The sequence below is a fragment of the Pseudorasbora parva genome, chromosome 10 (genome assembly GCF_024679245.1).
Source record: "Pseudorasbora parva isolate DD20220531a chromosome 10, ASM2467924v1, whole genome shotgun sequence".
Lineage (NCBI taxonomy): Eukaryota > Metazoa > Chordata > Actinopteri > Cypriniformes > Gobionidae > Pseudorasbora > Pseudorasbora parva.
In genome coordinates, this window is record NC_090181.1 from 45047989 (window position 1) to 45075099 (window position 27111).

The following is a 27111-nucleotide window of genomic DNA, read 5'->3' on the forward strand; positions in this document are numbered from 1 at the left end:
TTGGATTTTCCCGCCCGATCTCACGAAATTCGTACATATAATTTACGAGGTGGCTAATTCCTTATGCCCATTTATTTATCATGTCAGGTAAACGGGAAGCAAAACATTCTTTAGATAATATTTAATGTTGTATCTGCTGGCTTTATTTCTTCAACAGCTCCAAGTTAAACGCACTGTCATGCTCTGTACAGGTCGTTTTGCGTTTTTTTTCATGAACCGCTTACTGTGCCTATATTACAACTATCTCTGTGATTCACCGTATTTACATTGTCACTTCCTTGAAATACAACCCATATGAGTGTTTACTAAAGTTACTCCCCTGTCGACAATATTTTAATTAATTAAATAAGATGCACAGGAGCGTTTTCTAAATTTGTGCTCCTATTGACAGCAGGACACTTTCATTTTAAAGCATTTCTCCCTTTTATCTGCTTAAAGGTGCACTATGTAGTATTTTTGCAGTAAAATATCCAAAAACCACTAGGCCAGTGTTATTTATTTTGTTCAATTGAGTACTTACAATATCCCAAATGTTTCCAACTATTTGTAAATTGTGAGAAAATTGCTATTTTAACCAAAGAGCCGGGACGTGTCAGCATAGCGTTTGAGGGACCTGTCAATCGTGTCATATCTGCATTACCCTCGGTTTTATTCTGCAGGAGCGCTTTTCTCTTAACAGTGTGAACATGTCACAGCAGCACAGAGTGAACGCACAGAGTAACGTCAGAACATCATTTTAAACACACATAAATGTATCTAATATGATAAACAGAGCTGCTTTACCTTATAATCATGACCGGAAAGAGCAGAAGTGCGAGCTCTCGTCATAATAAAACACCTCTGCACTTCCTGCAGGAATGACGTCACTAGAACCGTTTGTTGACTAACCCTCCGCCCACAAGAATATGCAAAAAAGGGGGCGTGGTCTCGTTGCTCTCCCACGTGGAGAAGAGCGCGCATTCAGCGCTTCCATCTCCCCGTTATGGTAAGGGGCGGGACCTTTCTGGAAAAGATGAGCTAAGCTGCTGTCCAATCACAACACGGGAAGTGCTTGCCAAATCAGAACTCGTTACATGTTTCTGAAGGAGGGACTTCATAGAACAAGGAAATCATCAGGCCGTTTTTAGGACAGAGGAAACAGCGGTGTACAGATAAGTAAATTGTGTGAAAAATAATTTTTTTTACACGCAAAACATGAACTCATGTTATATTGCACACTGTAAACACAATCAAAGCTTCAAAAACACATGGAAAATGGGACCTTTAAGTATACCAATTTATAGTGTGTCAAATACATTTAGTTGGGTCATTCTATAATTAGCGGTGCATTTGGAAGTTGACAATTTGAAGAAATCAAGTTTTCTTTTTTTCCAAAACACAAACAGGACCAATCAAGTAATTATTCTCAGGGTTTCCTGGTTTTGGATTTTCCCCTTCCAAAAAGCGGATGTTAATAACATGAATTAATTTAATTTTCATGCTTAAATGCAGAGTAGAATGAGCAACATGAATGAAAGATGAATACCATCATTTAGATATGGGTTTTTCCACATGCAGTGTAATACATTACATATTAATAATGCATGTATTACACTACATGTGGAAGAAATATTAATAATTAAATATTATTAATATTTATACATGTGACTGGGAAAAATATAATTTTGAACTATGAAAATAAGCTGTTAGGCTTTATATTTATAGAAATATATTACAAATATACATCACAGACATGAGATGTACCCGCAATTATAGAATGACCCAGTTATACTAAAGACGAATAAATTGTGCTTAGGTATACAATTTTTTTCACTAGGGAACTGTTGCTGTTCCTCATTTTAACATTGCTTCATAGTTTCTTGTCATGTGGTTCCTTTGAATTCCAGTAGTTTGAGTTTAATAAATATATGATGGCACTTTTGTTTTAAAAGTCTGAGATTGAAAGGATAGACTGAAGGATGTTACTGAAACACTTCTGCTGATATTCCTGAACACAGTCAATGGGATAAAAGTTTGAGTAGTAATTAGTTTGCTCACACTTTCTACTGACTGATTAATACGTTTTTTATCAACTGGACTAATGTGTAAATTCCATTATTGTAAAAATTAATATGATTGCAATTCTGGGTTTTCTTTTTCAAGCAGCTGATGTACTCCTCAACACTCCTTTATTAACTGATGAATATGTGTATGCTTTGTCATAGTACTCATGTGTGTCTCTTCATCAGTCATTAGTACTATAGTGCATTTAATCACCTCTTCACTGAATTCCTCCAGCACATATTTCCCTCTTCCCATGTCCTCCTCAGTCTGAGTGATCTGATGGTCTAAGATGTTTGGCTTCAGCTGATGAAGTGTGTTAAGAGTGTGTCTGTCTTTTACTGTTCCACTGATTGTCAATCAGTGCTTCTGAGACCAGCTCATTTGAGTCCGAGTCGAGACTGAGTTCAGAGGGGGGGTTGAGTCCAAGTCGAGAATGAGTTCAGAGAGGGTTGATTCCGTGTGAAGAATGAGTTCAGAGAGGGTTGAGTTCGGGTCGAGACTGAATTCAGAGGGGGTTGAGTCCGAGTCGAGACTGAGTTCAGAGAGGGTTGAGTCCGAGTCGAGACTGAGTTCAGAGAGGGTTGAGTCCGAGTCGAGGCTGAGTTCAGAGAGGGGGTTGAGTCTGAGTCAAGACTGAGTTCAGAGAGGGTTGATTCCGAGTCAAGACTGAGTTCAGAGAGGCTTGATTCCGAGTCGAGACTGAGTTCAGAGAGGGGGTTGAGTCCGAGTCGAGACTGAGTTCAGAGAGGGGGTTGAGTCCGAGTCGAGACTGAGTTCAGAGAGGGGGTTGAGTCCGAGTCGAGACTGAGTTCAGAGAGGGGGTTAAGTCTGGGTCGAGACTGAGTTCAAAGAGGGTTGATTCCGTGTGAAGAATGAGTTCAGAGAGGGTTGAGTCCGAGTCGAGACTGAGTTTAGAGAGGTTTGAGTCCGAGTCGAGACTGAGTTCAAAGAGGGTTTATTCCGTGTCAAGACTGAGTTCAGAGAGGGGGTTGAGTCCGAGTCGAGACTGAGTTCAGAGAGGGTTGAGTCCGAGTCGAGACTGAGTTCAAAGAGGGTTGATTTCGTGTCAAGACTGAGTTCAGAGGGGGTTGAGTCCGAGTCGAGACTGAGTTCAAAGAGGGTTGATTCCGTGTCAAGACTGAGTTCAGAGGGGGTTGATTCCGAGTCGAGACTGAGTTCAGAGAGGGGGATGAGTCCGAGTCAAGACTGAGTTCAGAGAGGGGGTTGAGTCCGAGTCGAGACTGAGTTCAGAGAGGGGGATGAGTCCGAGTCAAGACTGAGTTCAGAGAGGGGGTTGAGTCCGAGTCGAGACTGAGTTCAGAGAGGGTTGAGTCCGAGTCGAGACTGAGTTCAGAGAGGTTTGAGTCCGAGTCGAGACTGAGTTCAAAGAGGGTTGATTCCATGTGAAGAATAAGTTCAGAGAGGGTTGATTCCATGTGAAGAATAAGTTCAGAGAGGGTTGAGTCCGTGTGAAGAATGAGTTCAGAGAGGGTTGATTCCGAGTCAAGACTGAGTTCAGAGAGGGGGTTGAGTCAGAGTCGAGACTGAGTTCAAAGAAGGTTGATTCTGTGTGAAGAATGAGTTCAGAGAGGGTTGAGTCCGAGTCGAGACTGAGTTTAGAGAGGTTTGAGTCCGAGTCGAGACTGAGTTCAAAGAGGGTTGAGTCCGAGTCGAGACTGAGTTCAGAGAGGGTTGAGTCCGAGTCGAGACTGAGTTCAAAGAGGGTTGATTTCGTGTCAAGACTGAGTTCAGAGGGGGTTGAGTCCGAGTCGAGACTGAGTTCAAAGAGGGTTGATTCCGTGTCAAGACTGAGTTCAGAGGGGGTTGAGTCCGAGTCGAGACTGAGTTCAGAGAGGGTTGAGTCCGAGTCGAGACTGAGTTCAAAGAGGGTTGATTTCGTGTCAAGACTGAGTTCAGAGGGGGTTGAGTCCGAGTCGAGACTGAGTTCACAGAGGGTTGATTCCGAGTCGAGACTGAGTCTGAGAGGGTTGAGTCCGAGTTGAGACTAAGTTCACAGAGGGTTGAGTCCGAGTCAAGACCCAGTTCAGAGAGGGTTGAGTCTGAGTCGAGACTGAGTTCAAAGAGGGTTGATTCCGTGTCAAGACTGAGTTCAGAGGGGGTTGATTCCGAGTTGAGACTGAGTTTAGAGAGGGTTGAGTCCGAGTTGAGACTAAGTTCAGAGAGGGTTGAGTCCGAGTCAAGACCCAGTTCAGAGAGGGTTGATTCCGTGTCAAGACTGAGTTCAGAGGGGGTTGAGTCCGAGTCTAGACTGAGTCTGAGAGGGTTGAGTCCGAGTCAAGACCCAGTTCAGAGAGGGTTGAGTCCGAGTCCAGACCGAGGCCAAAGAAAATTCACAAACAACATAAGAACTCGGAAGGCGTGCACAAAAGTGACCTTTTTAATGCAAATGTGTGAATGTGCCGGAGGGAGAGAGGGCGGTCAGCCTTCTGTCAGACATATTTTGGGGAAGATGTTCAATATTGTGATTGTCAGTCCCGCTATAGTGCAGGTCTCTTCACTAAAGTACCTCTATTTATTATAAATTATAATTTAAATAACTTACATTTACATTTACATTTAATCATTTAGCAGACGCTTTTATCCAAAGCGACTTGAAAAGGGGAGAGCAATAGAAGCAACGAAACAGACAAGGCCAACAACCTGTAAGAGCTGTAAGAAATCTCAATTAATTAGCACAGTACACAATTTTTTTTTTTTAAAGAACTTACTGTTCTTAACTTTACCAACACACACTCACATACACACACACATAAACACATAAACACATACATATGTACAAAAGTCTTAAAGACACATTATGTAAGTTTTCACCACTAGATGTCTATTATTCTAAAGTTTTACCGACACTTGTTGCATTTGTAGTAATCTAGATCAGTATTAGAATATCATATTAATAAAGGCTGGTTGACTAAATGACTGTTGCTAAATAACATACAATACATTTTTAAATATATTGTATGATGGAGAAGACTTTTGCACATTAGGCCTACTGTAATTGAATCTGGACAAAACAAAGCGGAACACAAAATAAACACCTAAACACACACACACACACACACACACACACACACACACACACACACACACACACACACACACACACACACACACACACACACACACACACACACACACACACACACACACACACACACACACACACACACACACACACACACACACAAAACTAAACAAACTTTTCAATAACAAAAAAATAGTAACAAATCTCCTAAATCTTGTAATACATTTTGATTAATTATATCCAAGAAAATATTATTTATTCACAAGCTATCTTTATTGACTCCATTTGGCCTACTTAATAATAATAAAAAGCAGTATTTTGTTGCATTTTGGAAAATGACAGCATTTCATCATAACTTTATATGTATTCTTCTCAGATTTGTTTCTTACCCATTATGGACGTTATTTCACTGTCATCGGCTTTCTGACAACTCAGATTCTTCCTTCCGTAGCTTGCACACGAAAGACAGACAGAGGCATTAGCACTATGGCAAGCAGTTTTAACATTTAATCCTTAAAACGTACTAGTATCTATTCTCATGCTACTAGTACTTATTCAATAGATACTAGTACCTATTTATTAGATATTAGTATTTATTCTAAATGTTACTAGTAAGATTTTTTATTATATTCTACAATGGCCATTCAGACTAGTCGTAACATAAGTCAAGTAAAAAAGCTGTTGTGACTAGTGAGATAAGACTAAGAGATAAGAATATTATTAGTCACAATTAAAAAAGATACTATAGTGTCTGAAAAATGAGTACATACTAGTATCTATTGAATAAGTAATAGCAGCTAATGAATAAGTACTGGTACCAATTTAATAGGCACTAGTAGCTAATGAAGAAGTACTGTGTATAAGTGTCTATTTACAGTTTTTCTTGATTGCTTAAACACATTTTTTGAACGATGCCTCCTTTTTTTGAAACTCTAAACACAAATCCATAACTTCACACACAATTTCCCAAACTTCCCATTTATGTCTGAATAAATTACTCGAGATTCAGTCGCAAGTGCAATAATCCTTTATTAGGATAAAGCGTAGAACAATCAGTGCAACGGTCGGAAATGCTGTGGATGTACCCTGAGTGAATCCTTGGCAGCACAGGGACTACAATGGGCAGATGATCCAGGACAGAAACTCCAACGAGGCGCGCGCAAACCAAATGGGCTAGCCTACACAATCTAAAATAAAAAAATAAAATAAAAACACATGCAGGTTGTCTTACCTTACACCTCTCCGCAAAATGAATATAAATTAGATCTTCAATTCCCGCGCTATATGTGCATTTAACAGAGTACACGTCAATGAAAGCAACAGATATCTGCATTTTATTCATCAGCTCATTTCAAGATCAAAGACCGTAATAGGAGAAATGGTTCAAGTTATTCCAACATAATTAAACATTAAACATTATTTGGCCAAAAAACACCTAAAACAATTTTACTCTTCTTGTCAAGTCCCAAGCAAAGCATGCTGGGAACTACAGTTTCACCAAAAATCATTTTTAAAGAACTTAACTGGTTCACATTCACCCTAAATAATGTAATCTAGCAGATGGCAGATTTTAGACAAATACATTAATCCAAAGCAAATAAATCAATTTTAGAAGAGAAACACAAATTTTGTTGCATGGATAACAAATAATATGATTAAATAAATTGAACAATGTGTGTTTTCCTGTTTCTTCAGTGTAGTCTCATTAGTTTTAATGAAGATGACTTACTTTCAGTTTCACTTGCGGCCGTTTGCGTGTTACGTTTGCGTGTATATAACTTATAACTGTAACGGATTCACAGAGGCAAGATTCAATTGCAAGTAACTCAGTTTATTTTGACAGATAGTGTCACAGAAGTCAAAACTCAGAACACTGAAGAAGTCCGGATAAGACGGAGCAGTGAGAGAGGCTCTGTTGGCGACACGGCAGGCTGTGAGCAGCTGTGACTCGGGAGGTCGGTACAGGTAATCCGGGAAGGGATCCAGCGTTTCACGGAAGGGGGAAACGACAACCAACACGGAGACACAAGGGGAAACATCCAACAACGCTCTGACAAAGACAAGAGAGAAACAGAGAGACTAAATAGGGTGAAGGTGATGAGTTGCAGCTGGTGCAGGTGATCAGCCACAGGTGCGTGATGAGCCAATCCCAGGCTCCGCCCTCACCTACATTCAACACGCACCCAAGAGTGAGACAGGGAATCCATGAACCGTGACAATAACACGCTCTCACAGGTTTATTTTTTAACAATTTGCCAGGAGTAAAATTTACATGTGGATTAAACATCCAGATGCATGTACACTTTTACACAGTTTCACCTGAAATGCGTTCCAGACCACCATCTGAATTGGTTTGTTTGAGAAATCAGATTTAAATCTGTCTCGAAAGAATTTTGTAAGGCATTTACTCCTGGTCTTTTCCCAATCCGATAGATATCTGGTCAAAGAAAACAAATGAAGTGATCAGGTTTAAAAAGGCCATGGCTGCATTTCCCGATAACGTTGTCTCTTAGCGCCCTATGAAGACTCTAAAGGTATAACTTAACTGAAGGTATACCATTTCTAGGTGTGTTCCCCGAACTATACCTTAGTAGGTCGCTTAAGGTATACCTTCTTAAGTGCGACGTTAGAGGGTGCTGTTCGTGGCGGTGGTGCTGAATTGGCTTATATCGATGGCTCAAGAATCGATTATTTACTTTATGCAGGGGCTGTTTCACTGCGTTATGCAAAAAAAAAAAATATGTTCTTTATAAAAGAAACACTTCAGAAATAGTTAAACTTTCATTTATCATACAAAATTGCACCTAAATTTTACATAATTCTGAAATGAGTGCACGAACCAGCAATCTCATGCTCAACCGCACCATGAGCATCACGCGTCATTTAAATTATTACAATATATTTTCCATAGTGTCTTGATTTAATCCACAACCAGGGATGATTGGATTTTTGCCGATATCCGATATGCCGATATTTTTCAGCTCATTTTGGCCGATGCCGATACCGATGCCGATATATGTTTATTTTTTCCCTTTGTTTGGAAACAACACCATTTTGAGCAAAAACTATTTTTTTTCATTCTGGTTTCAGATTTCTGAGGTATCCTTACTAAAAGGATTCTTGTTGAAGATAAATAAATGTTAATAAAGTTCTTTTTATGATAAGAGTATATTAAAAGCTCTGAAAATAACAATAATAAAGTCAGTAATTTTTCACCCCAGATGCAGCTGTAACCTAAATATTGTATTTTTGGATTTAACGTTTGTGCACATGAAGTGGGGGTGGCATGACATCCATTGATGCTGTCTTTTAATTCTACAATTATTGTAGAGCTCCTTGGATTATTTTTCATCATCCATTTCGTAAAATTTTATTACAGATTAATACACTGTATATAAAAGTATTTAATTTACAAGTGTCATGCTTGTGATTTATGACATCATTACTGATTTGTTTATTCAGAACAAGAAGTAACTTCAATTTATTTGTGTATTCTACTTTTCATTGCATTACTGTAACAACAGCGCACCCACTACATGTATAAATATATAGCGGTCTAGCTGGAGGACACTAGGACCTGGAGGAGCTTCTGCTGCTGTGGAGGCTGCCGCACGCGCTAGAGAGTGGGACTGGGGAGACGCGATTGGGCTTGTTTTGGGCTAGTTTTGTTGTGAAAACGTGGCAAATCTGCTGCTGACGGTCACGTCCTTCTGTACGTGCATTCAGAAATTCAAGGCAGCATTTAAAAACAGTCAATATAAATCACTGTACATGCAATGTATTTTCTTGTTTTCACTTGAAGAATGACTGCAGTGCTGACATGGTCTCATCTGTAGCACTCCTTGCACACGTGAGTTATTGCAGGCACATATCAACACGTTATCATATCGGCAAGGCATATCGGCATAATGTTTTCATATCGACCGATGCCGATTTTTATATTTTAAGCGTTTATCGGCCGATTCCGATGTCGTGCCGATAATATCGTGCATCCCTAATAAAAATATTCAACTAGCCTAATTGAACACTGGGTGTATATTACAACTTCGGAATTATATTCGGATAGACTGACATATAAAGAAGCTTTTTTCACAGTGGTGGCCACTAGTGGAATGAACTTTTAATAGTGATAAGGTATAGCTAAGAGGGGTCCAGACCAACCTTACGAAAGTATGACTTAAAGAAGGTATTCTTAACTAAGTTCGTTTCGGGAAACACATATTAACATTAAGGGATACCTTAAGGTTTAACTTAAGAATGACGTAGAGTTAAGAAGGTTTCGGGAAATGCAGCCCATAACTCTTCCAGCGGTACTGAAGTAACGCTCGCTAAAACTGCTGCGGGACACTAAACATTGACTGTACTACTGATCGATTTGAAGGACTGTTGCCCTGTTAATTACAATAAATAGGTCTAAAAAAAATTGTGTTTTACTGTCCAGTACTGTTCATATTTATGTTTAAAAAACAGATATAAAAGTTACTTTCCCTACCTAGTAACTAATTACTTATGCATTCATCCAGTAATTGGTAAAATAATTAAATTACTTTTAAAAGAAGTAACGGACCCACTTTATATTAAGTGGCCTAAACTACTATGTACTAACATTGTAATTAATAATTTGATACAATGCACTTATTGTGTACATACATGTTTTTACATTGTACTTACATTTTTAAAAATACCTGCATGTAATTACGTCTGTAATTAATTTCTGTAGTTACATTTGTAATTACACAGTTGGCACTTTCCTTACACCTAACACTTAAACTAACCCATAGCACCACACCTCTCCCTAACTCTACCCATATCCCACCTCAATATCAAGTGTTTTGCAATACAATTTGAACACAGTAAGTACATTGGACTTATTTTTTGATGTAAGTGCATAGTACTTAAGGCCACCTAATATAAAGTGGGGCCGAAGTAACTAATAACTGTGACTAATTACTAATTTTCAGTAACTTGCCCTGCACTGCTAATCAATAACTACAAGTACTGTATATTTTAAAAAGGTACTAGTATAAATAGTAAGCACTGGTAGCTAATGAATAGGTACTAGTACTTATTGGAATAGATACTAGTACCTAAAAATAAGTAGTAGTTGCCTGAAAATAATACATTAAATGTTAACTGGGCTTGCCATATTAGCGCTCTTGAGTCTTGCAACCTTTGACTGTGGGCGGTCCGCTGATGCTGTGCGGTTTCAGTCTGAGGAGCTTCAGATCACGGCCATTTAAAATAAATATTTTCCCACAATGCTAATCATCAAGACAACAATTAAGTAGTGACAAAAGCATTGTCTAAACTTAAATTAACAAACATGAACTAAGTCGGAGAAGACGTCGCAGGTCCATTCAAGTGAATCTCAATGAGTTTTACATTTAGATAAAACTTCACTTCGATATACAGCTGTCAAGAGTGGTGAAGTGACGTGTGGTGTTTTAGCCATTTTCATGTAGCCCTATTACTATCAGATTAAAGTCTGTGCCATAAATGTGATGTGTGTGTGTGTGTAGTACTGCAGGGCCTGTTCTAGACATACGGGGCCCTAGGCAAAATGTATGTTGTATGTAAAAATGTATGACCTTGCACTACACCCCTTTCTAATAAAAAACACTTGAATCAAATATCATTAAACTGTTTTATTGTATATTTGTAATAACATTCTATACATTGTATATTTTTTACTGACATATCCATATTAATGCAGCTTTAATTAAGGTAATTTGTTATTTGTTTGTTGAGGATGCTACTTTTTTTCCCTTTCTTATTTATTTTTTTAGTAAATGAACATCAGTGCTTTTGTCATTTTTTCCTAGCTGGGTGTCAGAACTCTTCTCACACACACACACACACACACACACACACACACACACGTCGTGTTTCCATGTTTTATGGGGACTTTCCATAGGCGTAATGGATTTCATACTTTACAAACTGTACATCCTATCCCCTTACACTGCCACTGCCCCTAAACCTACCCATCACAGGAAACATTCTGCATTTTTACTTTCTCAAAAAAACTCCTTCTGTGTGATTTATAAGATGTTTTCCTCATGGGGACCTAAAAATGTCCCCACAAGGACAAGGATTTCGGATATTGCCATCTTTGTGGGGACATTTTGTCCCCATAACGTAGGGATTACCAGGTCACACACACACTTCATTATTTAAAGGACCAATATGCAAATTTTTGAATTTAAAAACCACTAAAACACTGTTATGTTTTGTTGACTTGTTAACCAAATGTTTCCAAGAATGTTTAAATCCAGAGAAATAAGTTTAACCAGGACACAGCCCGTGTTTGTGCGACGCCTATAAATGACATCACACCCGCGTTACCCTTGATTTCCTGTTATATTTTGTTGCAACCTTGGAAACACCAAAGACGCTGTAATGATGAGTCCACAGGTTGGGGATCCATATGCAGCTTTATTTAAAAAGCAATAAGATAAACCAACAGGCAGAGGTCAATCACCAACAACAGGAATAACCAGTGAAAGGCAGAGGCGTAGTCACTGGACAGGCAGGGGGTCGAGGCAGGCAGCAAACCAAGTCAACGGAATCTAGTCGAGCAAAGCACAGGTCAATAGGCAGGCAGCAAGGGATCAAAACCAGAGATTCAGTCTAAAGTCATACACGGGAGAAACCAGAAACAGGATACACGCTCAGAGTTGTCAGCAGTAGCAAAACAAAACTTCGCAGTGAATGACAGAGTGAACCTAGTTTATATAGACTGAGGTGATGAGGCTAATGGTACTCAGGTGTAAACAATGATGGCTGGTGAGTCAGGGCAAAGGATTGTGGGTAATGAAGTCCGGAGGGAGGATTAATATTCAGGTGAGGGGGCCCTCTGGTGGCGGTCGGAGGGAGACGCTTTAATATCTGACGTGTTTTATTAGACAGGTGAGCAACTGTTTGGATCATTGATGGACAGAAACTAATGATTGTTCTCCAGCTCAACACAGATAGGACCCTATTTTAACGATCTGAAACGCAAGTGTCAAAGCGCGGAGCGCAAGTAACTTTGTGGGCGGGTCTCGGCGCTGTTGTTATTTTTCCAGCGGGATAAATGTCTCTTGCGCCCGGCGCAAATCTAAAATGGGTTGGTCTGAAGTAGCTTCATTATTCATAGGTGTGGTTTGGGCATAACGTGAATAAACCAATCAGAGCGTCATCCAACATTCCCTTTAAAAGCAGCTGCGCAAGTTCCATTATAGATTGCTATTATTATGGCGTATTTACCAGCCGCACGCCAGGAGCGGTTCACAGCCGAGGAGACTGATGTTCTTGTAAGAGCAGCCCTTACGAAACAAAAATATATTGCAGTATATTGGAAAATTTCATGCAATACATTAGGAAATATATTAACATATATGGGAATTAATATTTATATCTTTCAATATATTGCTGTTAACTAGGCATGTTTACAAGATTAATGATTTATACTTGTAAGTTTGTTTGCTTCTTTTTCAATCTCAGTTATTTTATATATTTTTGCACACGAGTTTACTGTAAGCTGTGCAAACTTTACTGAAATTAAATGTCTTGATTTGGTCTACACACCTAACTATAATTATGTTTTCGACATATAGGACAAAAAAAGAGTGAATAATAAAATATATTTTCAAACAGTTTACATTGATTATTTTAGAACTACAATTAGACCTAGAACTTTGAATAATTATTTACTTTGGGCATGTGTAACCTGTTGTGTAACTCATTTTTGCGGCACCATGACTGGAATAACTTAATTAATGATTTGAAAGATAATATTTAATGTTGTGATTTAATGTTGTTGTCCAGTTATGTCCACTTTAGTGTCTGTTTACCAAAAACACTCATCTGGAGTCCATTTCTTCTCCCCTGTTCCAACAATACACCAGTAGATGGCGATGAGTGAATATTACTCACAACCAAGGGTAGACAACTAAGGGTGTGACTCAATCAGCTCCCTAGTTCACTAGTCAGGGCACTGATCAGGGAGTCAGCCCATTGACAGGGAGTCAGCCCATTGACTTATGTCCTGATCAGTGCCCTGACTAGTGAACTAGGGAGCTGATTGAGACGCAGGGTAAATAATCATAAATAGCAATGAACAAATGTCACAATGAACAAACATGAGTTAACACTAAACAATGGTTAATTCATAAATTAACAGTTTGAAAAAAATCCTCATGTTCATGATATTGTATAAAAACACATCTAAAGTGTTACCTGTCCTTTTAAAGATACAGTAGGAGTAAAACAGTGGGATGTATGGTGTCGCTAAAAAACAATGAACTCTTTAAAGGACAAAAATTAACAAATTCCAAAATAAAATAATTATAAAAAGCAATGATATGACTAATAATATTGGTAACCAAACAGTTGCATAGTATGAATAAAATCCTATGGGAGTCAATAGGGACCAAAAACTGCTTGTTTACCAAGAAGAAAGAAACTCAGAGGGAGAATAAACGATGAACTAACACTTTACACTATAGAAAGCTCTAACTGGTATATCAAAAAGCAAAAATATATACATAATTTTATGTAAAAATGTAAACATTAGATATTTTAATGTGAGATTGATGTTCTATTTATGAATCAGTACTTATGAATAATTACTGAGGATGGATACACTTATATAATATATAATTTATACCCACATCCTTGTGTTTTTAAAGGCTTCTGACTGAATATCTTTGTTGCTTTGCATTTGAAGTTTTGTTAAATTAGTATAAAACACTATCTAATATTGATATGGTTTCAGTGTTCATGTGTGTTTTATTATGTTTATTATTCTATAAGGCGTTCCAGAGAAGGTTTTGAGCATTATGTGAAGATGTGTGTCACCGAGCGGTCCTCTTCCTCGCGCTGCTCTGCTGTGGTTTACGCGGTGTTGGTTTGCTCCTGATGTTCTGGCACAATGGGATGTGTCTCTCCGCCGGGCCGGGGGCAAACGTCCTGCCACAGTGAGGGCAGGTTACGTAGTCTGGGTTGAGATTGGAGAGCGGCTGTGGCTCGTGAGCTCGTCCCTGACGCATGGTCTGCATGAAGGCCGCGTGTTTCTGCCGCCAGTTATTCTTCTTACGCTAAAGATGAAGAGTAAACATTACCAAAGCAGAAAACAATCATTCATCTCAAACAGACTGAAGGTAACAAACAACATCGTCATGAACTAGGGATGGACGATATATCGGCCACCATGTCACATTCTGGTTACGGGAGCTGTCGGCGGTGCTGGCATTTTGTCTTTAGACCGTGAAATCAACAATAAAGAAGTTTGTCACCTTCCCAAATAACCCAGTATTAAAGGGATACTTCACTGCGTTTTCATATTAAACTATGCTTTCTCTTAACTAAGACGAGTAGACACACACCTCTCTCGTCTCAGTGTGTGCTCTTAATCTCTCTGACACGCAGTGACGATCTGATAGCATTTAGCTTAGCCCACTAAGCCCAGTTCATTCACTATGGTACCAAACAGAGATCAAGATAGAAGCGACCAAACACCTTCACATTTCCTCAATTTAAATACAGTTACACAAATATAAGGATAACTATAATGTATGGCGGAATAACACTTTTGAGAGTACTTATACTCGCCGCAGTTAAAAAGTCACACCTGAAAAACCTCTCCTCCTATTGACAGAAATAAGAGAGCAGGGCCGTTTCTAGCCTTTCTGGCACCCTAGGCGAGATTCATATGTTGGACCCCCCCCCCCCCCCCCCCCTTTTTTTTTTAAACTTCAACTTATTAAGTAAATATGACTTCCTTATTTCATGGGCATATTATACATGCATTAATCAAATAATGTAGCTAGGTTTATTATCTCTGAGATCACAGATGTTGGGGGGTTCGGGGGCATGCTCCCCCGAGAAAAATTTGATTTCTATGATCTACATATGTGTATTTTAAGATGTTCTGAAGGCCAAAAAATTAGATAACAATAGCTTGAAAACCATGTCACTCGGCGCCGCTGCAGATTGAAGAACACAGTGACACAAAGACTAAAAGACGGGACGAAGCAGTAGCCGAAGCCTTGCGCCAGTTTCATGTTTTATAGGTTAATCACATATTTTTTTAGGGGGGGCTGATGCATAAGTTCATAAAAAAGGGCCTAGTGACGCCCATGGTTATGACAGTATTAGCCTACTTGATCAATTTACACTAAACAGCTATCTCTGATGTAAAAAAAAAAATTATTCAAATTAACTGCTATAATGTTCTGCACCTGAAATGAGCATGGCGTGTGGTCCGTCCAGTACTAATATTCAGTGTAATGTTTTGCTCAACATTATGATAGAGCGACCAGCTTAGTAGAGAACAAGTAACCAATAAGTAGGCTATACCTGTATATTTCGCTTTCTTTTTACGATACTGAGCCCCTGATGGCTTTGACCTTTTCATGATGATGAAACTAAAGCACGCTGTAACGAGTAGAAATATAGTGTGGCCCCTTTAAGAGTTGCGCGCGCTCCCTGCAAACGAAGTCTGCATTTTGTGTATGTGCGCACTGAGTCTTGAGCTCCCATATGTGGGGATTATTTTCTGTTTTCTGTTGCTAACAGTCAGTTATTTTGTTTTATTAAGTAATGCTGTGGACGGAAAGGGAGTTTGTGATGAGAGTTCAGCGGGGAATAAAGTGCGATCTGTTTGATGTTAATCGCCTCCGTGTTTGCATCCACTCCAGTTACATTAAGTGAGCTATCCTCATTTTTCACTCGGACACAAGCGTTACAACGCCACGGATGACGACGTTCCCTGCTGCCCTCTACATGATCTCATTTCATTACAGCAGCTCCACTATCACCACGGCGACTTCACTCCAATAATCGCAACTAATCATAATGCCTTGAAATAGCAAAAGTACGAAATATTAATAATAAAATATATATGAAATAACTAAAAAATCTTGTTGGGGCGGGGGCTCATTGACGCCCCCCAGCTGTTGGCGCCCTAGGCGACCGCCTAGTTTGCCTATGCCTAGAAACGGCACTGTAAGAGAGTGAGGGGGAGATTTGAGGGAGGATTTTTTAGGCGTGACTATTCCCTTCTAACTTGATCTCTGTTTGGTAAATATAAAATGAACTGGGCTTATAGTGGGCTAAGCTAAATGCTATCAAAATGTCAACGCCCGTCAGAGCGATTAAGTGCACACACTGAGACGAAAGAGGTGTGTATCATCTCATCTTAGTTAAAGGAAAACATAATTTAGTATGAAAAAATGGAGTATCCCTTTGAGTAAACAGTGGATGCAGTTTGTTTTTGCAGTGTGTGTTTGTTCCCGGTCATGAGTGGAAAACTGCATCAAATGTCAGTTTTTTTGGCAATCAAAGATCAGTGCATATAATGTGAACAACACCAACGTATTGTGTGTGTGTGTGTGTGCGTGTGTGTGTGTGTGAGTGAGGGATCATTACTCTTTAGCTCCGCCCACTGCCCGCCTCCATGGCATACCTGTCAACATTTAGGTATCAAAATCCGGGATAGATTCGGGGGTGGGGGTGGGTGTGGGGGGGTATTTAGCATATTTAGTAAGCAATTACTTTTGTTCTTTACATTGTCATTATAAGTGGTTACTGTCACTTAAAAAGATCTTCCGCTGTCGCGCATGATGTGGATGTGAGATGCTGAAGTCGCAGTTACAAAACTTACAAAACGCATGACTGTCCACCACCTGCTCTTCTTCAGAAAATTAAATTCGCTGTCCCATTGATCACGGTATTTACACGAGGGTTTGGGTCTTTCGGTAGGAGTGCCTTCCAAGGTCTCTATCGTTACGTCTATCATCCGTCTCTGTTTTGTTTTTTTATCGCATTGTCACTCGTCATCTGACCTCACACACTAATCTCGTGACAACGGCCACCGACAGTACTGTAGGCTCCTGCAGATGGCAGTTATCGCGAGGCAGAGCTCATATTGGAAATGTTTTTGTTTTTTTTATTCCAGTATTATTATTTTTTAATAGCGCAGGTTAAAATACGGGAGATTTACGGGAAAATACTAATACGGGAGGATGGAGGGAAAGAGGGGTAAAATACGGGACTTTCCCGGCCAAAACGGGATACTTGACAGGTATGCTCCATGGACTCGTCTGTTTGTAGAAAGAATCTGTACAGCGTATCTGTCTTTTATAAATCTGATCAAACTAAAGACTCTTGGGAGATATGAAGGATGCAGTACTACTCTATATGCACTCAAGATTAACATGAGACTGGCAGAAACTGTGCGTTATGTCTCCTTTAAATATGTGAAAAGCTCTTACTTCAGGCGTTTTGCTTCTGCCGTTGGTCTTCATGAACTCCTCCAGCTCTGTTCCTTTGGCTCTGTGCTGTGACATGTCAAAGATCTTGCGCTGAGGTTTTCTGAGTGTTTTCTCACACACCCTCATGTGTGTCTCCAGACGGTCCCGTGCGAAGCACCGATGGCACACGTCACATGGGATCAGCTGGTGCGGTGCGTCGGGACTCCTCTCCGGACTGAGCTCCACCCTCTGCAGTCGGCTTCCTATCTGGCTGGAAACCCTTTCCGCACTCATCCTCCTGCTTCCAGCCTCCTCCTTCATTAACCTTGATGTGTGTTGATTTAAAACCTCTTTATTTCCCCTCCTCTCATGCTTGAGGTGAGACCTGTCCCTTCTCGTGGAGTCAGACATGTCCGGTTTTCTCACGTCATCTTCTCGGTCCAAATAGAGGTTGTGCATTTCGCCTCCTCTTCGGACATGATCGTCCCATCCTATTCCTCTCTCTCGTCGGCCATTCCCTTTTGCACTGTGTCCGTAGTCATCCCATTCTCTCTTTTCCTCCAGCTTGTGACCCTTTGCCATCTCTAAATTTAAAGGTCGCCCCCTGGCGTCCCATTTTGCACTTCCTCTGCTCCTCTCCACCATCTCTCGGTCCCATTTATCCCATCTTTCCATATCATCTCTTCCATTCCAATATCCGTTCCTTTCCCCATCCCAATCATCGTATCCGTTATTATATGACCTGTTGTCCTCGAAATAACTCTGATTTCTCTCTTTAGTCTTCTCTGTTTGGACTCTTCGCAGCGTCTCTTCTGCTTTGAAAATCTTCTGCTGGAGCATCTGGATCTCCTTTGGCAAGCGTGTTTGCTGATGTTCCTGCTGCTCACGTTCCTGGTTTTTCCTCCCTGTTAGATGGTCTGAAGTAAGAGCGTCCAGTTTCCTCAAAACCTTCTGTTGGTGTCTGAACGCGGCTTGATCGGTCAGTGAAGGCAGACACGGGTCGAGTCTCTCTGGATGTTCTGACTTGGTGACGTTGCTCAGGCTGTACGCTCTCTTGTGGAGGACTGGTTTTAGAGGGAATATTTTTTCTAATGCTCTCCTTGAAGGAACGTATTCGTTCTGCTCCATGTTTTTCTTCCTGTAGATGTTGTCTGGATGTTGCCAGGGATGTTGTCCCTCTTGGTTTTCTAGTATGTCCTTCCCGAATCTGCTTCCTGAGGGATGGCGCTGTCTGCTCATGCTCTCTCTGTTTAAAAATTGAAGTTTTGAAGATACGGTCTCTCTTTCCCAGAAATGATGTGTGAGGTGATGGTGTGACACTGTTTGCATGTTTGTGAAATGCAAATGTCAGTGGCCGTCTTACACATGCAGCGTCTAATAAAGGCGTTGTCTACCTGTGGACTGATGGGAAAAACATATAGACAATTCTTACAAAAATACAACAGGTATAATTTGTTTCTGTACAGTTGAGATCAGAATTGTTAGGTAAATATGATCAAAGATGGAAGTAATAAATATGCATTGTTAATATCTTTCATAAAAATAAAAAAGATATCACAAAATTCAAACCTTTTATTGAAGTAAAACTACTAAAAGTCACATTATGAAATCGATGTTTTTCTCTAAAACACGTTGGACACAATTATTAGCACCCTTGTATTCAATACGTTTTTCAACGTCCTTTTCACAAGAGAACAGCTCTGAGTTTTCTCCTACCGGTCCTTCTCAAATAATTAGCATATTGTGATAAAGTTCATTATTTTCCATAATGTAATGATAAAAATGAAACTTTCATATATTTTAGATTCATTGCACACCAACTGAAAGGACCGATTCCAGACCTTGGGGGACCTGCGGAAGCAGTGGACTGAGTCTGGAGTAGAAACATCCAGAGCCACCGTGCACAGGCGTGAGCAGGAAATGGGCTACAGGTGCCGCATTCCCCAGGTCAAGACACTTTTGGGCTACAGAGAAGCAGGTGCCAGAGTCTGGAGGAAGACTGGGGAGAAGGAAATGCCAAAATGCCTGAAGTCCAGTGTCAAGTCCCCACAGTCAGTGATGGTCTGGGGTGCCATGTCAGCTGCTGGTGTTGGTCCACTGTGTTTTATCAAGGGCAGGGTCAATGCAGCTCGCTATCAGGAGATTTTGGAGCACTTCATGCTTCCATCTGCTGAAAAGCTTTATGGAGATGAAGATTTGGTTTTTCAGCACGACCTGGCACCTGCTCACAGTGCCAAAACCACTGGTAAATGGTTTACTGACCATGGTATTACTGTGCTCAATTGGCCTGCCAACTCTCCTGACCTGAACCCCATAGAGAATCTGTGGGATATTGTGAAGAGAAAGTCGAGAGACGCGAGACCCAACACTCTGGATGAGCTTAAGGCCGCTATCGAAGCATCCTGGGCCTCCAGAACACCTCAGCAGAGCCACAGGCTGATCGCCTCCATGCCACGCCGCACTGAAGCAGTCATTTCTGCAAAAGGATTCCCGACCGAGTATTGAGTGCAGAACTGAACATCATTATTTGAAGGTTGACTTTTTTTTAATTAAAAACACTTTTCTTTTATTGGTCGGATAAAATATGCAATTTTTTTTTTGGAAATTTGGGGTTTTCATGAGCTGTATGCCAAAATCATCAGTATTAAAACAATAAAAGACCTGAAATATTTCAGTTGGTGTGCAATGAATCTAAAATATATGAAAGCTTAATTTGTATCATTACATTATGGAAAATAATGAACTTTATCACAATATGCACATTTTTTGAGAACGACCTGTATAATGCCTGATGAATTTGCAGATCAGAGCCCATTCCTCCACACAGAATCTCTCCAGATCCCTCAGATTCTCAGCTCTTCTCTCCAGTTCAGACACTCATTTTCTATACGACAATTCACCATGACGTCACAACAGTAATAAACGTTCTTCCGGGTGGCAAAAGCCGAAGCGTTCCCATGGCAACGCTAGTAAATTGCTTGGGATTCAGACATAGTTAACATGATTATTGAGGGACTAATTCAGAAGATAGCGATACATGAAATGCCTAACCTTGGTCTAGTACATGAAGCGCTAGTATACTTTCATACTTCAGCCTACCATTGAGTAGTTATTTTAGTGACTGTGCTGCTGTTTGACCTACTATATGTTAGGCTATCGTAGATATACAACTGACTTTGCATATAAGTCTTTATTGCCACATCCAAAAATATTCAGATGATACAACAGTGGTGGCATGTGTGAAGGGAGGGGACGAGGTGGAGTACAGGAGGGTACTTGAGGATTTCACACACTGGAGTAGGTGCAATGGCCTCGACCTTAATATAAGACAAAGGAGATGATTGTGGACTTTAGAAGGCAGAAGACTCATCATCTGTCTGTGTTGATCGGTGGAGAAAGCATCGAGGTGGTCCCCACAAATATCTGGGTGTCCATCTCGATAACAAACTTGACTGGTCCGTGCATGCTAATGTAGCATATAAGAAAGGTCAGAGCAGACTCTTCTTTCTCAGAAGACTCAAATCATTTGATGTCTGCAATGATATGTTGTACCTTTTTATCAGTCTGTTGTTGCCAGTGCTATATTTTTCAGTGTTGTGTGCTGGGGAAACTGCCTGACTGTCAGAGACAGTAAACGACTAGATAAACTGGTCAAAAAATGTGGGTCGGTCATGGGGAGAGGCGTGGACTCTGTGGGAGCTTTGGCAGAGAGGAGAATGATGAGCATGACACAGGCCATCCTCAACAACAGCAGTCATCCTTTATATGACTTTCTGGTAGCTCAGAAGAGCACACGTAGCGATCGGCTTCTCTCTCTGTGCTGTAGGACTGAACGATTCAGGAGATCATTTGTACCGGCTGCTATAAGACTTTACAATGAATGCCGCTGACTTGCACTTTATTACTATTGATAGTAATTCTTAACTTAACTAAACTTATGTATTTATTTATTTATTTATTATTTGTCGGTATTTATTGCTTGGGCAGAGTGTGTTTTTGTTTTTATTTTTATCTGTTCTTAATTCTTGTACTTACTGTCTATTTCTTATGGAATGCTACTCGACACTTGAATTTCCCCTGTTGGGGGTGAATAAAGTATCTATCTATCTATCTATCTATCTATCTATCTATCTATCTATCTATCTATCTATCTATCTATCTATCTATCTATCTATATCTATCTATATCTATCTATGGTTTATTTCCCTGTTATCTAACTAAAAAGGCTATGATCGTTTTCTGTAGCTCGGAGTAGGATCAGATGGCACAGACGTGAATTTGTGACGGTGAAAAGGATAGCGCGGTGTAGAAGACTTTAGGCATTCACTCAAACTAAACTTACGGTGATGATGAAACCAATGTGGTAAACAATTATCAATCATCCATCAGCCTACAACTATGTTTTGCTTTTCCTATTTCTTCCATTGACATTCAATCAGTAGCCTACATGACACTAGAGGTTCTGTCTCTTCCTACCTTTACTTCAGGCGGTGACTGGCAAAGAGTTCGATCTTCAGAAGAGACCTTAAGTTAAGTAATATTAGTCTCGAAATTCCCCAGCTGAAGATAATTATCCTCTGCTGTGATTTTGTAGATGGAGCGTTTTGAGAATACTTCTGTAGCGCCACTTTTGACGTCCACTCGCTTTAGCCTCCTCACTCACAGGTTTTGCTGGATATATTTACTTTTTCTGAAGGAAATCGATATAATCCTAAAACCTTTGCTGTATATCTGACGGCGCAACCCCAAACACAACACGTTTCATCAGTTTCAACTTTAATCAACAACAATGTTCTTAACTCTGTAAGTGTTTACAGTAGCCGGCTGATCTCTTCAGTTTGTCAGTTGAAGCCGCTCGCGTTCTGCCACCCGGAAGTATCTTGGTGCCGATTGTTTACAAACATTCTGAAATGCCGTATAGGGTTCCAGTAAGGGTTGTACCAGCCGTTCGTAAGTGTTTTCTTAAATTGGAGCTTAAAGAGGCTTAATAACATGCTTTTGTGTACTAAATCTGTACTTTATTCGATTGCGCCATTTGTTCTTAACCCCTTAAGTGTCACTGGCCCACTGGTGGGCCCGAAGCCTTTACATATTTAAAACCGTAATATTCCATACTAAACCACTAATCTTGACAAACTATATATCATTGGAGACGTTAGAGATTGTTTTTTTCATATTTGACCACTGTTTTATATTTTAAATTATGTAGTGACAGTAATTCATTAATTTGTGACAAGAAAATTTAGCAACAAAAAAAAGCTAAATTCCTGTACAATGTGGTTTCAGTAGTAGTTGTTTTATTTTATATGGTCATATTACATTTTTTATGTCATATGTATGGTTTAAAAAATCATTTACAACCTATCTAGAATGTTTTATTGCTGTTTGAATAAAAAAAAAAATTGTAAATCAAATCAGTCGTCCATTACAAATCATACAAGGAGCATGACTAGTGGACATTGTTGGTATAGCGACTACAAATAACACAAAAAACTCATTTTTTGATATCAATGTCAAATTTGGAACACAACTTATTTCGATTTAAGGCTTTTAATTTGACATGAAATTAAATTCAACACATATATATATATTTTTTAAAATAAAATAAAAATAAATATAAAATTACTTTTTTTTTATTACAACAAACTTAAACACCTATAACTTTTTGGTTTTAAATTTTATTCAACTTATTTCACATGTACAAGAAACTTCCAAGTGTGTTTTTAAAAACGAGCCCAAAATTAGGTTCATATTCCAAACCATTCCAGTATTACATTAATTTGAATCTGGACATCCCCTTTTCAGCTCTACCCCCAAAAAGGGGGGTGACACTTAAGGGAAGGCAGAACGTAGCTAATGGGTCGTAAGCTCTCTGTAATGTAATGCATAGTTGTGTAATATGACATTTACCCTCAGTGATCCAATAGCAGCCTTCAAATACATGAGAAGAAGTTGCGTTGAAAGTGCGTAAATTTCCGTTTTTCCATCATTATAACTACTTCTGCCTCATGTAACTAAGAGTAAAAATAAGTTTCCATTACATACGATACTTAATCATGAATAACATAAGTGCTTTTATATATAAATGACATTTAGAAACTGTATTAGAAACTAAATTAATAAGGATCAATAAATAAATAACAAAAAATAGATATATGTGACCCTGGACCACAAAACCAGTCATAATGGTCAATTTTTTTAATAATCTGAAAGCTGAATAAATAAGCTTTTCATTGATTTGTTACGATTGGGCAATATTTGGTCAAGATAACTATTTGAAAATCTGGAATCTGAGGGTGCAAATAAATTTAAATATTGAGAAAATCTCCTTTAGAGTTGCCCAAATGAAGTCCTTGGCAATACGTATTTCTACTAATAATTATTGTTTTATATATTTACGGTAGGAAATGTACAAAATATCTTCATGGAACATGATCTTAATAGCCTAATGATTTTTGGCATAAAAGAAAAATGGATCGTTTTGACCCACACAATGTATGGTTGGCTATTGCCACAGATATACCCATAAGAGACTGGTGAAGTGCTCCAGGGTCACATATTGATTATGACAACACGGGCCGATTACAGTTACGCTTCAACTAAGTTTAATGGTGCAACGCAGAAATATTTAGTAGTGCGTAAGTTGTAATGTAATGCCCATTTACATCAAAACTTGGCTAAGTTGTAACTTACTGCTGGTGCAACCGGCCCCTGGTCAGGGAACAGGGATGACCATGGCAGAAGCTTCCTTTTGTGCTCAGGGACACATTTGTGTGTTGATTTTGATGTTTGTTTTGGATCATTGTCCTGATGGAAGATCCAACCATGGCCCATTATAAGGTTTCTAGCAGAGACCATCAGGTTTTGATTCTTTATAGTATTTGCTAGAATCCATGATACTATTTGTCTGAACAAGATGTCCAGGACCTCATATTTTGATCATCAGGAATATATTCGGTGCTTTTACTCTATTATGATGATGATTTTGATTTACTCTATTATGACTACTATTGTGAAGATGATTAACCCCTTAACTGCCCCCTACACCCCCAAAAATAGACATGAAAATGAACTATCCATCCAAACTTAAATGGCTGTAATTCAAGAATGCATTGGAATATAAACCTCAGTTGGTCTTGTTTTAAAGAAAACACTTTTCACTTTTGTAAAAGTGAAAGCAATTCAAAATATGAAAGTATAAAAAAGTTATGGAAGTTTAAATTAACTGTAAATAAAAAAATACTGTACTAAATATCTTTTATTTTATACAGAATATAAATTTTACAAAAAATGTTTTACTCCAAAATTACTATAAAATCAAAGGCATATGTCTAACCAAGTTGTGTTCCAAATTTGAAGTTGATATCACAAAAATTGAAGTTCCCATGAGATTTTGTTTAGGCGCAGTACCAGAAATAGCCACCGGGTGTAATTCACATTCCATTGAATGTTTTTTTTAAAATGTATTTTCCTGTAGATTTCTGTCCAAATATCACTTCCATCACAAAACAGTCACCAAATATGGAATCTTGAGACTGACCTTTCCGACGATATGTGTTTTGTCAAGATTAGAAAAGATTTTGATAATAAAGTAGTTAAAATTTATTTTGTAATATGAAACATGACACCGTCCACTAGGGGAGGAGCTTGCTAGAAGAAATTTGAGCACCGTTTCCATGGTAACGCAACGTCCGATTTAAAAGCGGTTTTCACAAGATGAATTTGTGCCAAGCTTCCCACAAATCGCTCTGGTTTGCTATTTAAAAAAAAATGAATAGGATATGAATAGGAGATATTTTGCTAATAAAAAATTATAGGGGTGCCAATAATGTGTCCTTGTTTTGGAGAAAAGCATTGATTTCCTAATGTGACCCCCCCCCCCCACCACCACCACCACACACACACACACACATACACACACACTTTTAATAGGTTTTTGCTATTGTTACTTAGTTAGTTAAAGGTTGGATTTTTCGATTAGGTTCGATCAAAGAGACAAATGCAGATTTATTTTGTCACCTTTGAACATATTTACCAAGGGGGCTAATAATTATACTGTCATTAAAATATGCTAATATAAAAATATAGGCAAAGAATATAGACAAAATTATTTTTAAATGTAAAGATTCTGAAAGCATTAAAGGAGATTCCATAATAATTTAATATATAAATTTAACTATAAATTATATTTTACTATTAGATCTGAATAATAGGCCTAGCAATCATATATTATTATTTTTTTAATTATTATTAATTGATGGTTTAATTATAAATATTATTTAATTATAAATATTATGTTATTATCTCTGGACACCTCAACTGTAAATGCTTAGTTTGTTCTGTAGATCTTTAGTTGTTCTGCTTCTGTAAAGTCTGAAACCAAATTACAGACACTGTCGATTCGCACGGGATTAAGATCAGAGACAACCTCTGCAAATATTACAAATGACAGAGGTCACCAGGTAATACTAATGCTAATGCCAAAAGGGCTTTAGACCGTATACAGCAGGGTAAAAGGCTCCTTTGCGTTTATTTTCCTAAACCACTAGATGGCACAAAAACTTGCCTCGCACTTTCCAAAACCTTCCGCTTCTTGTCTGACCCTTGATGAGATCATAAGCAGCAGTGCAAAGTTGATTCTGGGCTAATTTGATCTAATATTTATTGTTTATTATTTTATGTAGCAAATGAGAATCACTAAAATTATTGTCTATATTTTGAGGAAAGAGGATTTAATTAAAGCAACAGTTTTTTAGCAATGAAAGAATATGTATTTGGGGCTAAAGGCACAATAATTAACACGATAATAAATGTCTGGCTGACTTTTCCATTTGATGACAAGACATGGTTAGATCCAAATATCATATATTAAGTTCAGTGTTCACCTTAGAGATAATAACCATATTTATAATAAAACCATCATATTTACAAAATATGATAGGCCTATTATTCAGATCATAAAATAAAATATAATTTATTGTTAGCTACTACTATAAATCTATATTAAATTATAATGGGATATCATTCGATGCTTTCAGAATATGTACTTTTTTTTTTAAATAATTTTGTTCATGTATTTTTATATTAACATTTCATTGACAGTATATTTATTAAACAAAAATGAATTATTTTATTTAGCATACTAGACAGAAAATAATACACACTTTGCTAAAGTAAATTGTTTTGAAGTATTCAATTATACATCATATTATTTCAGCTATATATATATATATATATATATATATATATATATATATATATATATATATATATATATATATATATATATATATATAGTGAATATATATAAAAGTTATAGTGAAGCTTGTCAGACTCAAGGACTAGGTAATGTTAAGAAATGCTAGATATTAACTATGTATAATAATTTCTCATTAGCTCCTTGTTTTCTTTTTTAATAATACTATATATATATATATATATATATATATATATATATATATATAGTATTATTAAAAAAGAAAACAAGGAGCTAATGAGAAATTATTATACATAGTTAATATCTAGCATTTCTTAACATTACCTAGTCCTTGAGTCTGACAAGCTTCACTATAACTTTTATATATATTCACTATATATATTCACCTGTAGTGTCTTGACATTTTCATTCACATTATAGAAGATTTGATGTATGTTTAGCTGTAAACTCACCGGCTTGTGTTGCCTCTGAAGGTAAACTGCTGGTCCAAAATGTTTCCAGTTGTGTTTACACTAGTTGCTTAGGAACAACACAACGCTAACTTCCTCCAATTTTGCTATTGGCCAGTTGCA

General features: G+C 38.4%; 2 protein-coding genes across 2 annotated transcripts in view; both read right to left on the reverse strand.

Moving 5' to 3' along the window:
- The window catches only part of LOC137091625 (NLR family CARD domain-containing protein 3-like), a 38740-nt gene extending 33212 nt beyond the window's left edge, over positions 1-5528 (reverse strand). The window contains exon 1 of the mRNA XM_067456244.1: positions 5476-5528. The gene's annotated coding sequence lies outside the window, so the exon portion shown is untranslated. The remainder of the gene's footprint in view (positions 1-5475) is intronic.
- Positions 5529-11966: 6438 nt separating this feature from the next.
- Positions 11967-27109, reverse strand: zc2hc1c (zinc finger, C2HC-type containing 1C). The gene is made up of 3 exons (XM_067456256.1): positions 26992-27109; positions 17344-18723; positions 11967-14166 (listed from the first exon to the last, which is right to left on the reverse strand). Exons 2-3 carry the CDS (start codon positions 18649-18651, stop codon positions 13924-13926), a joined length of 1551 nt encoding a protein of 516 aa, XP_067312357.1. The 5' UTR covers positions 18652-18723; positions 26992-27109; the 3' UTR covers positions 11967-13923.
- Positions 27110-27111: the final 2 nt, after the last annotated feature.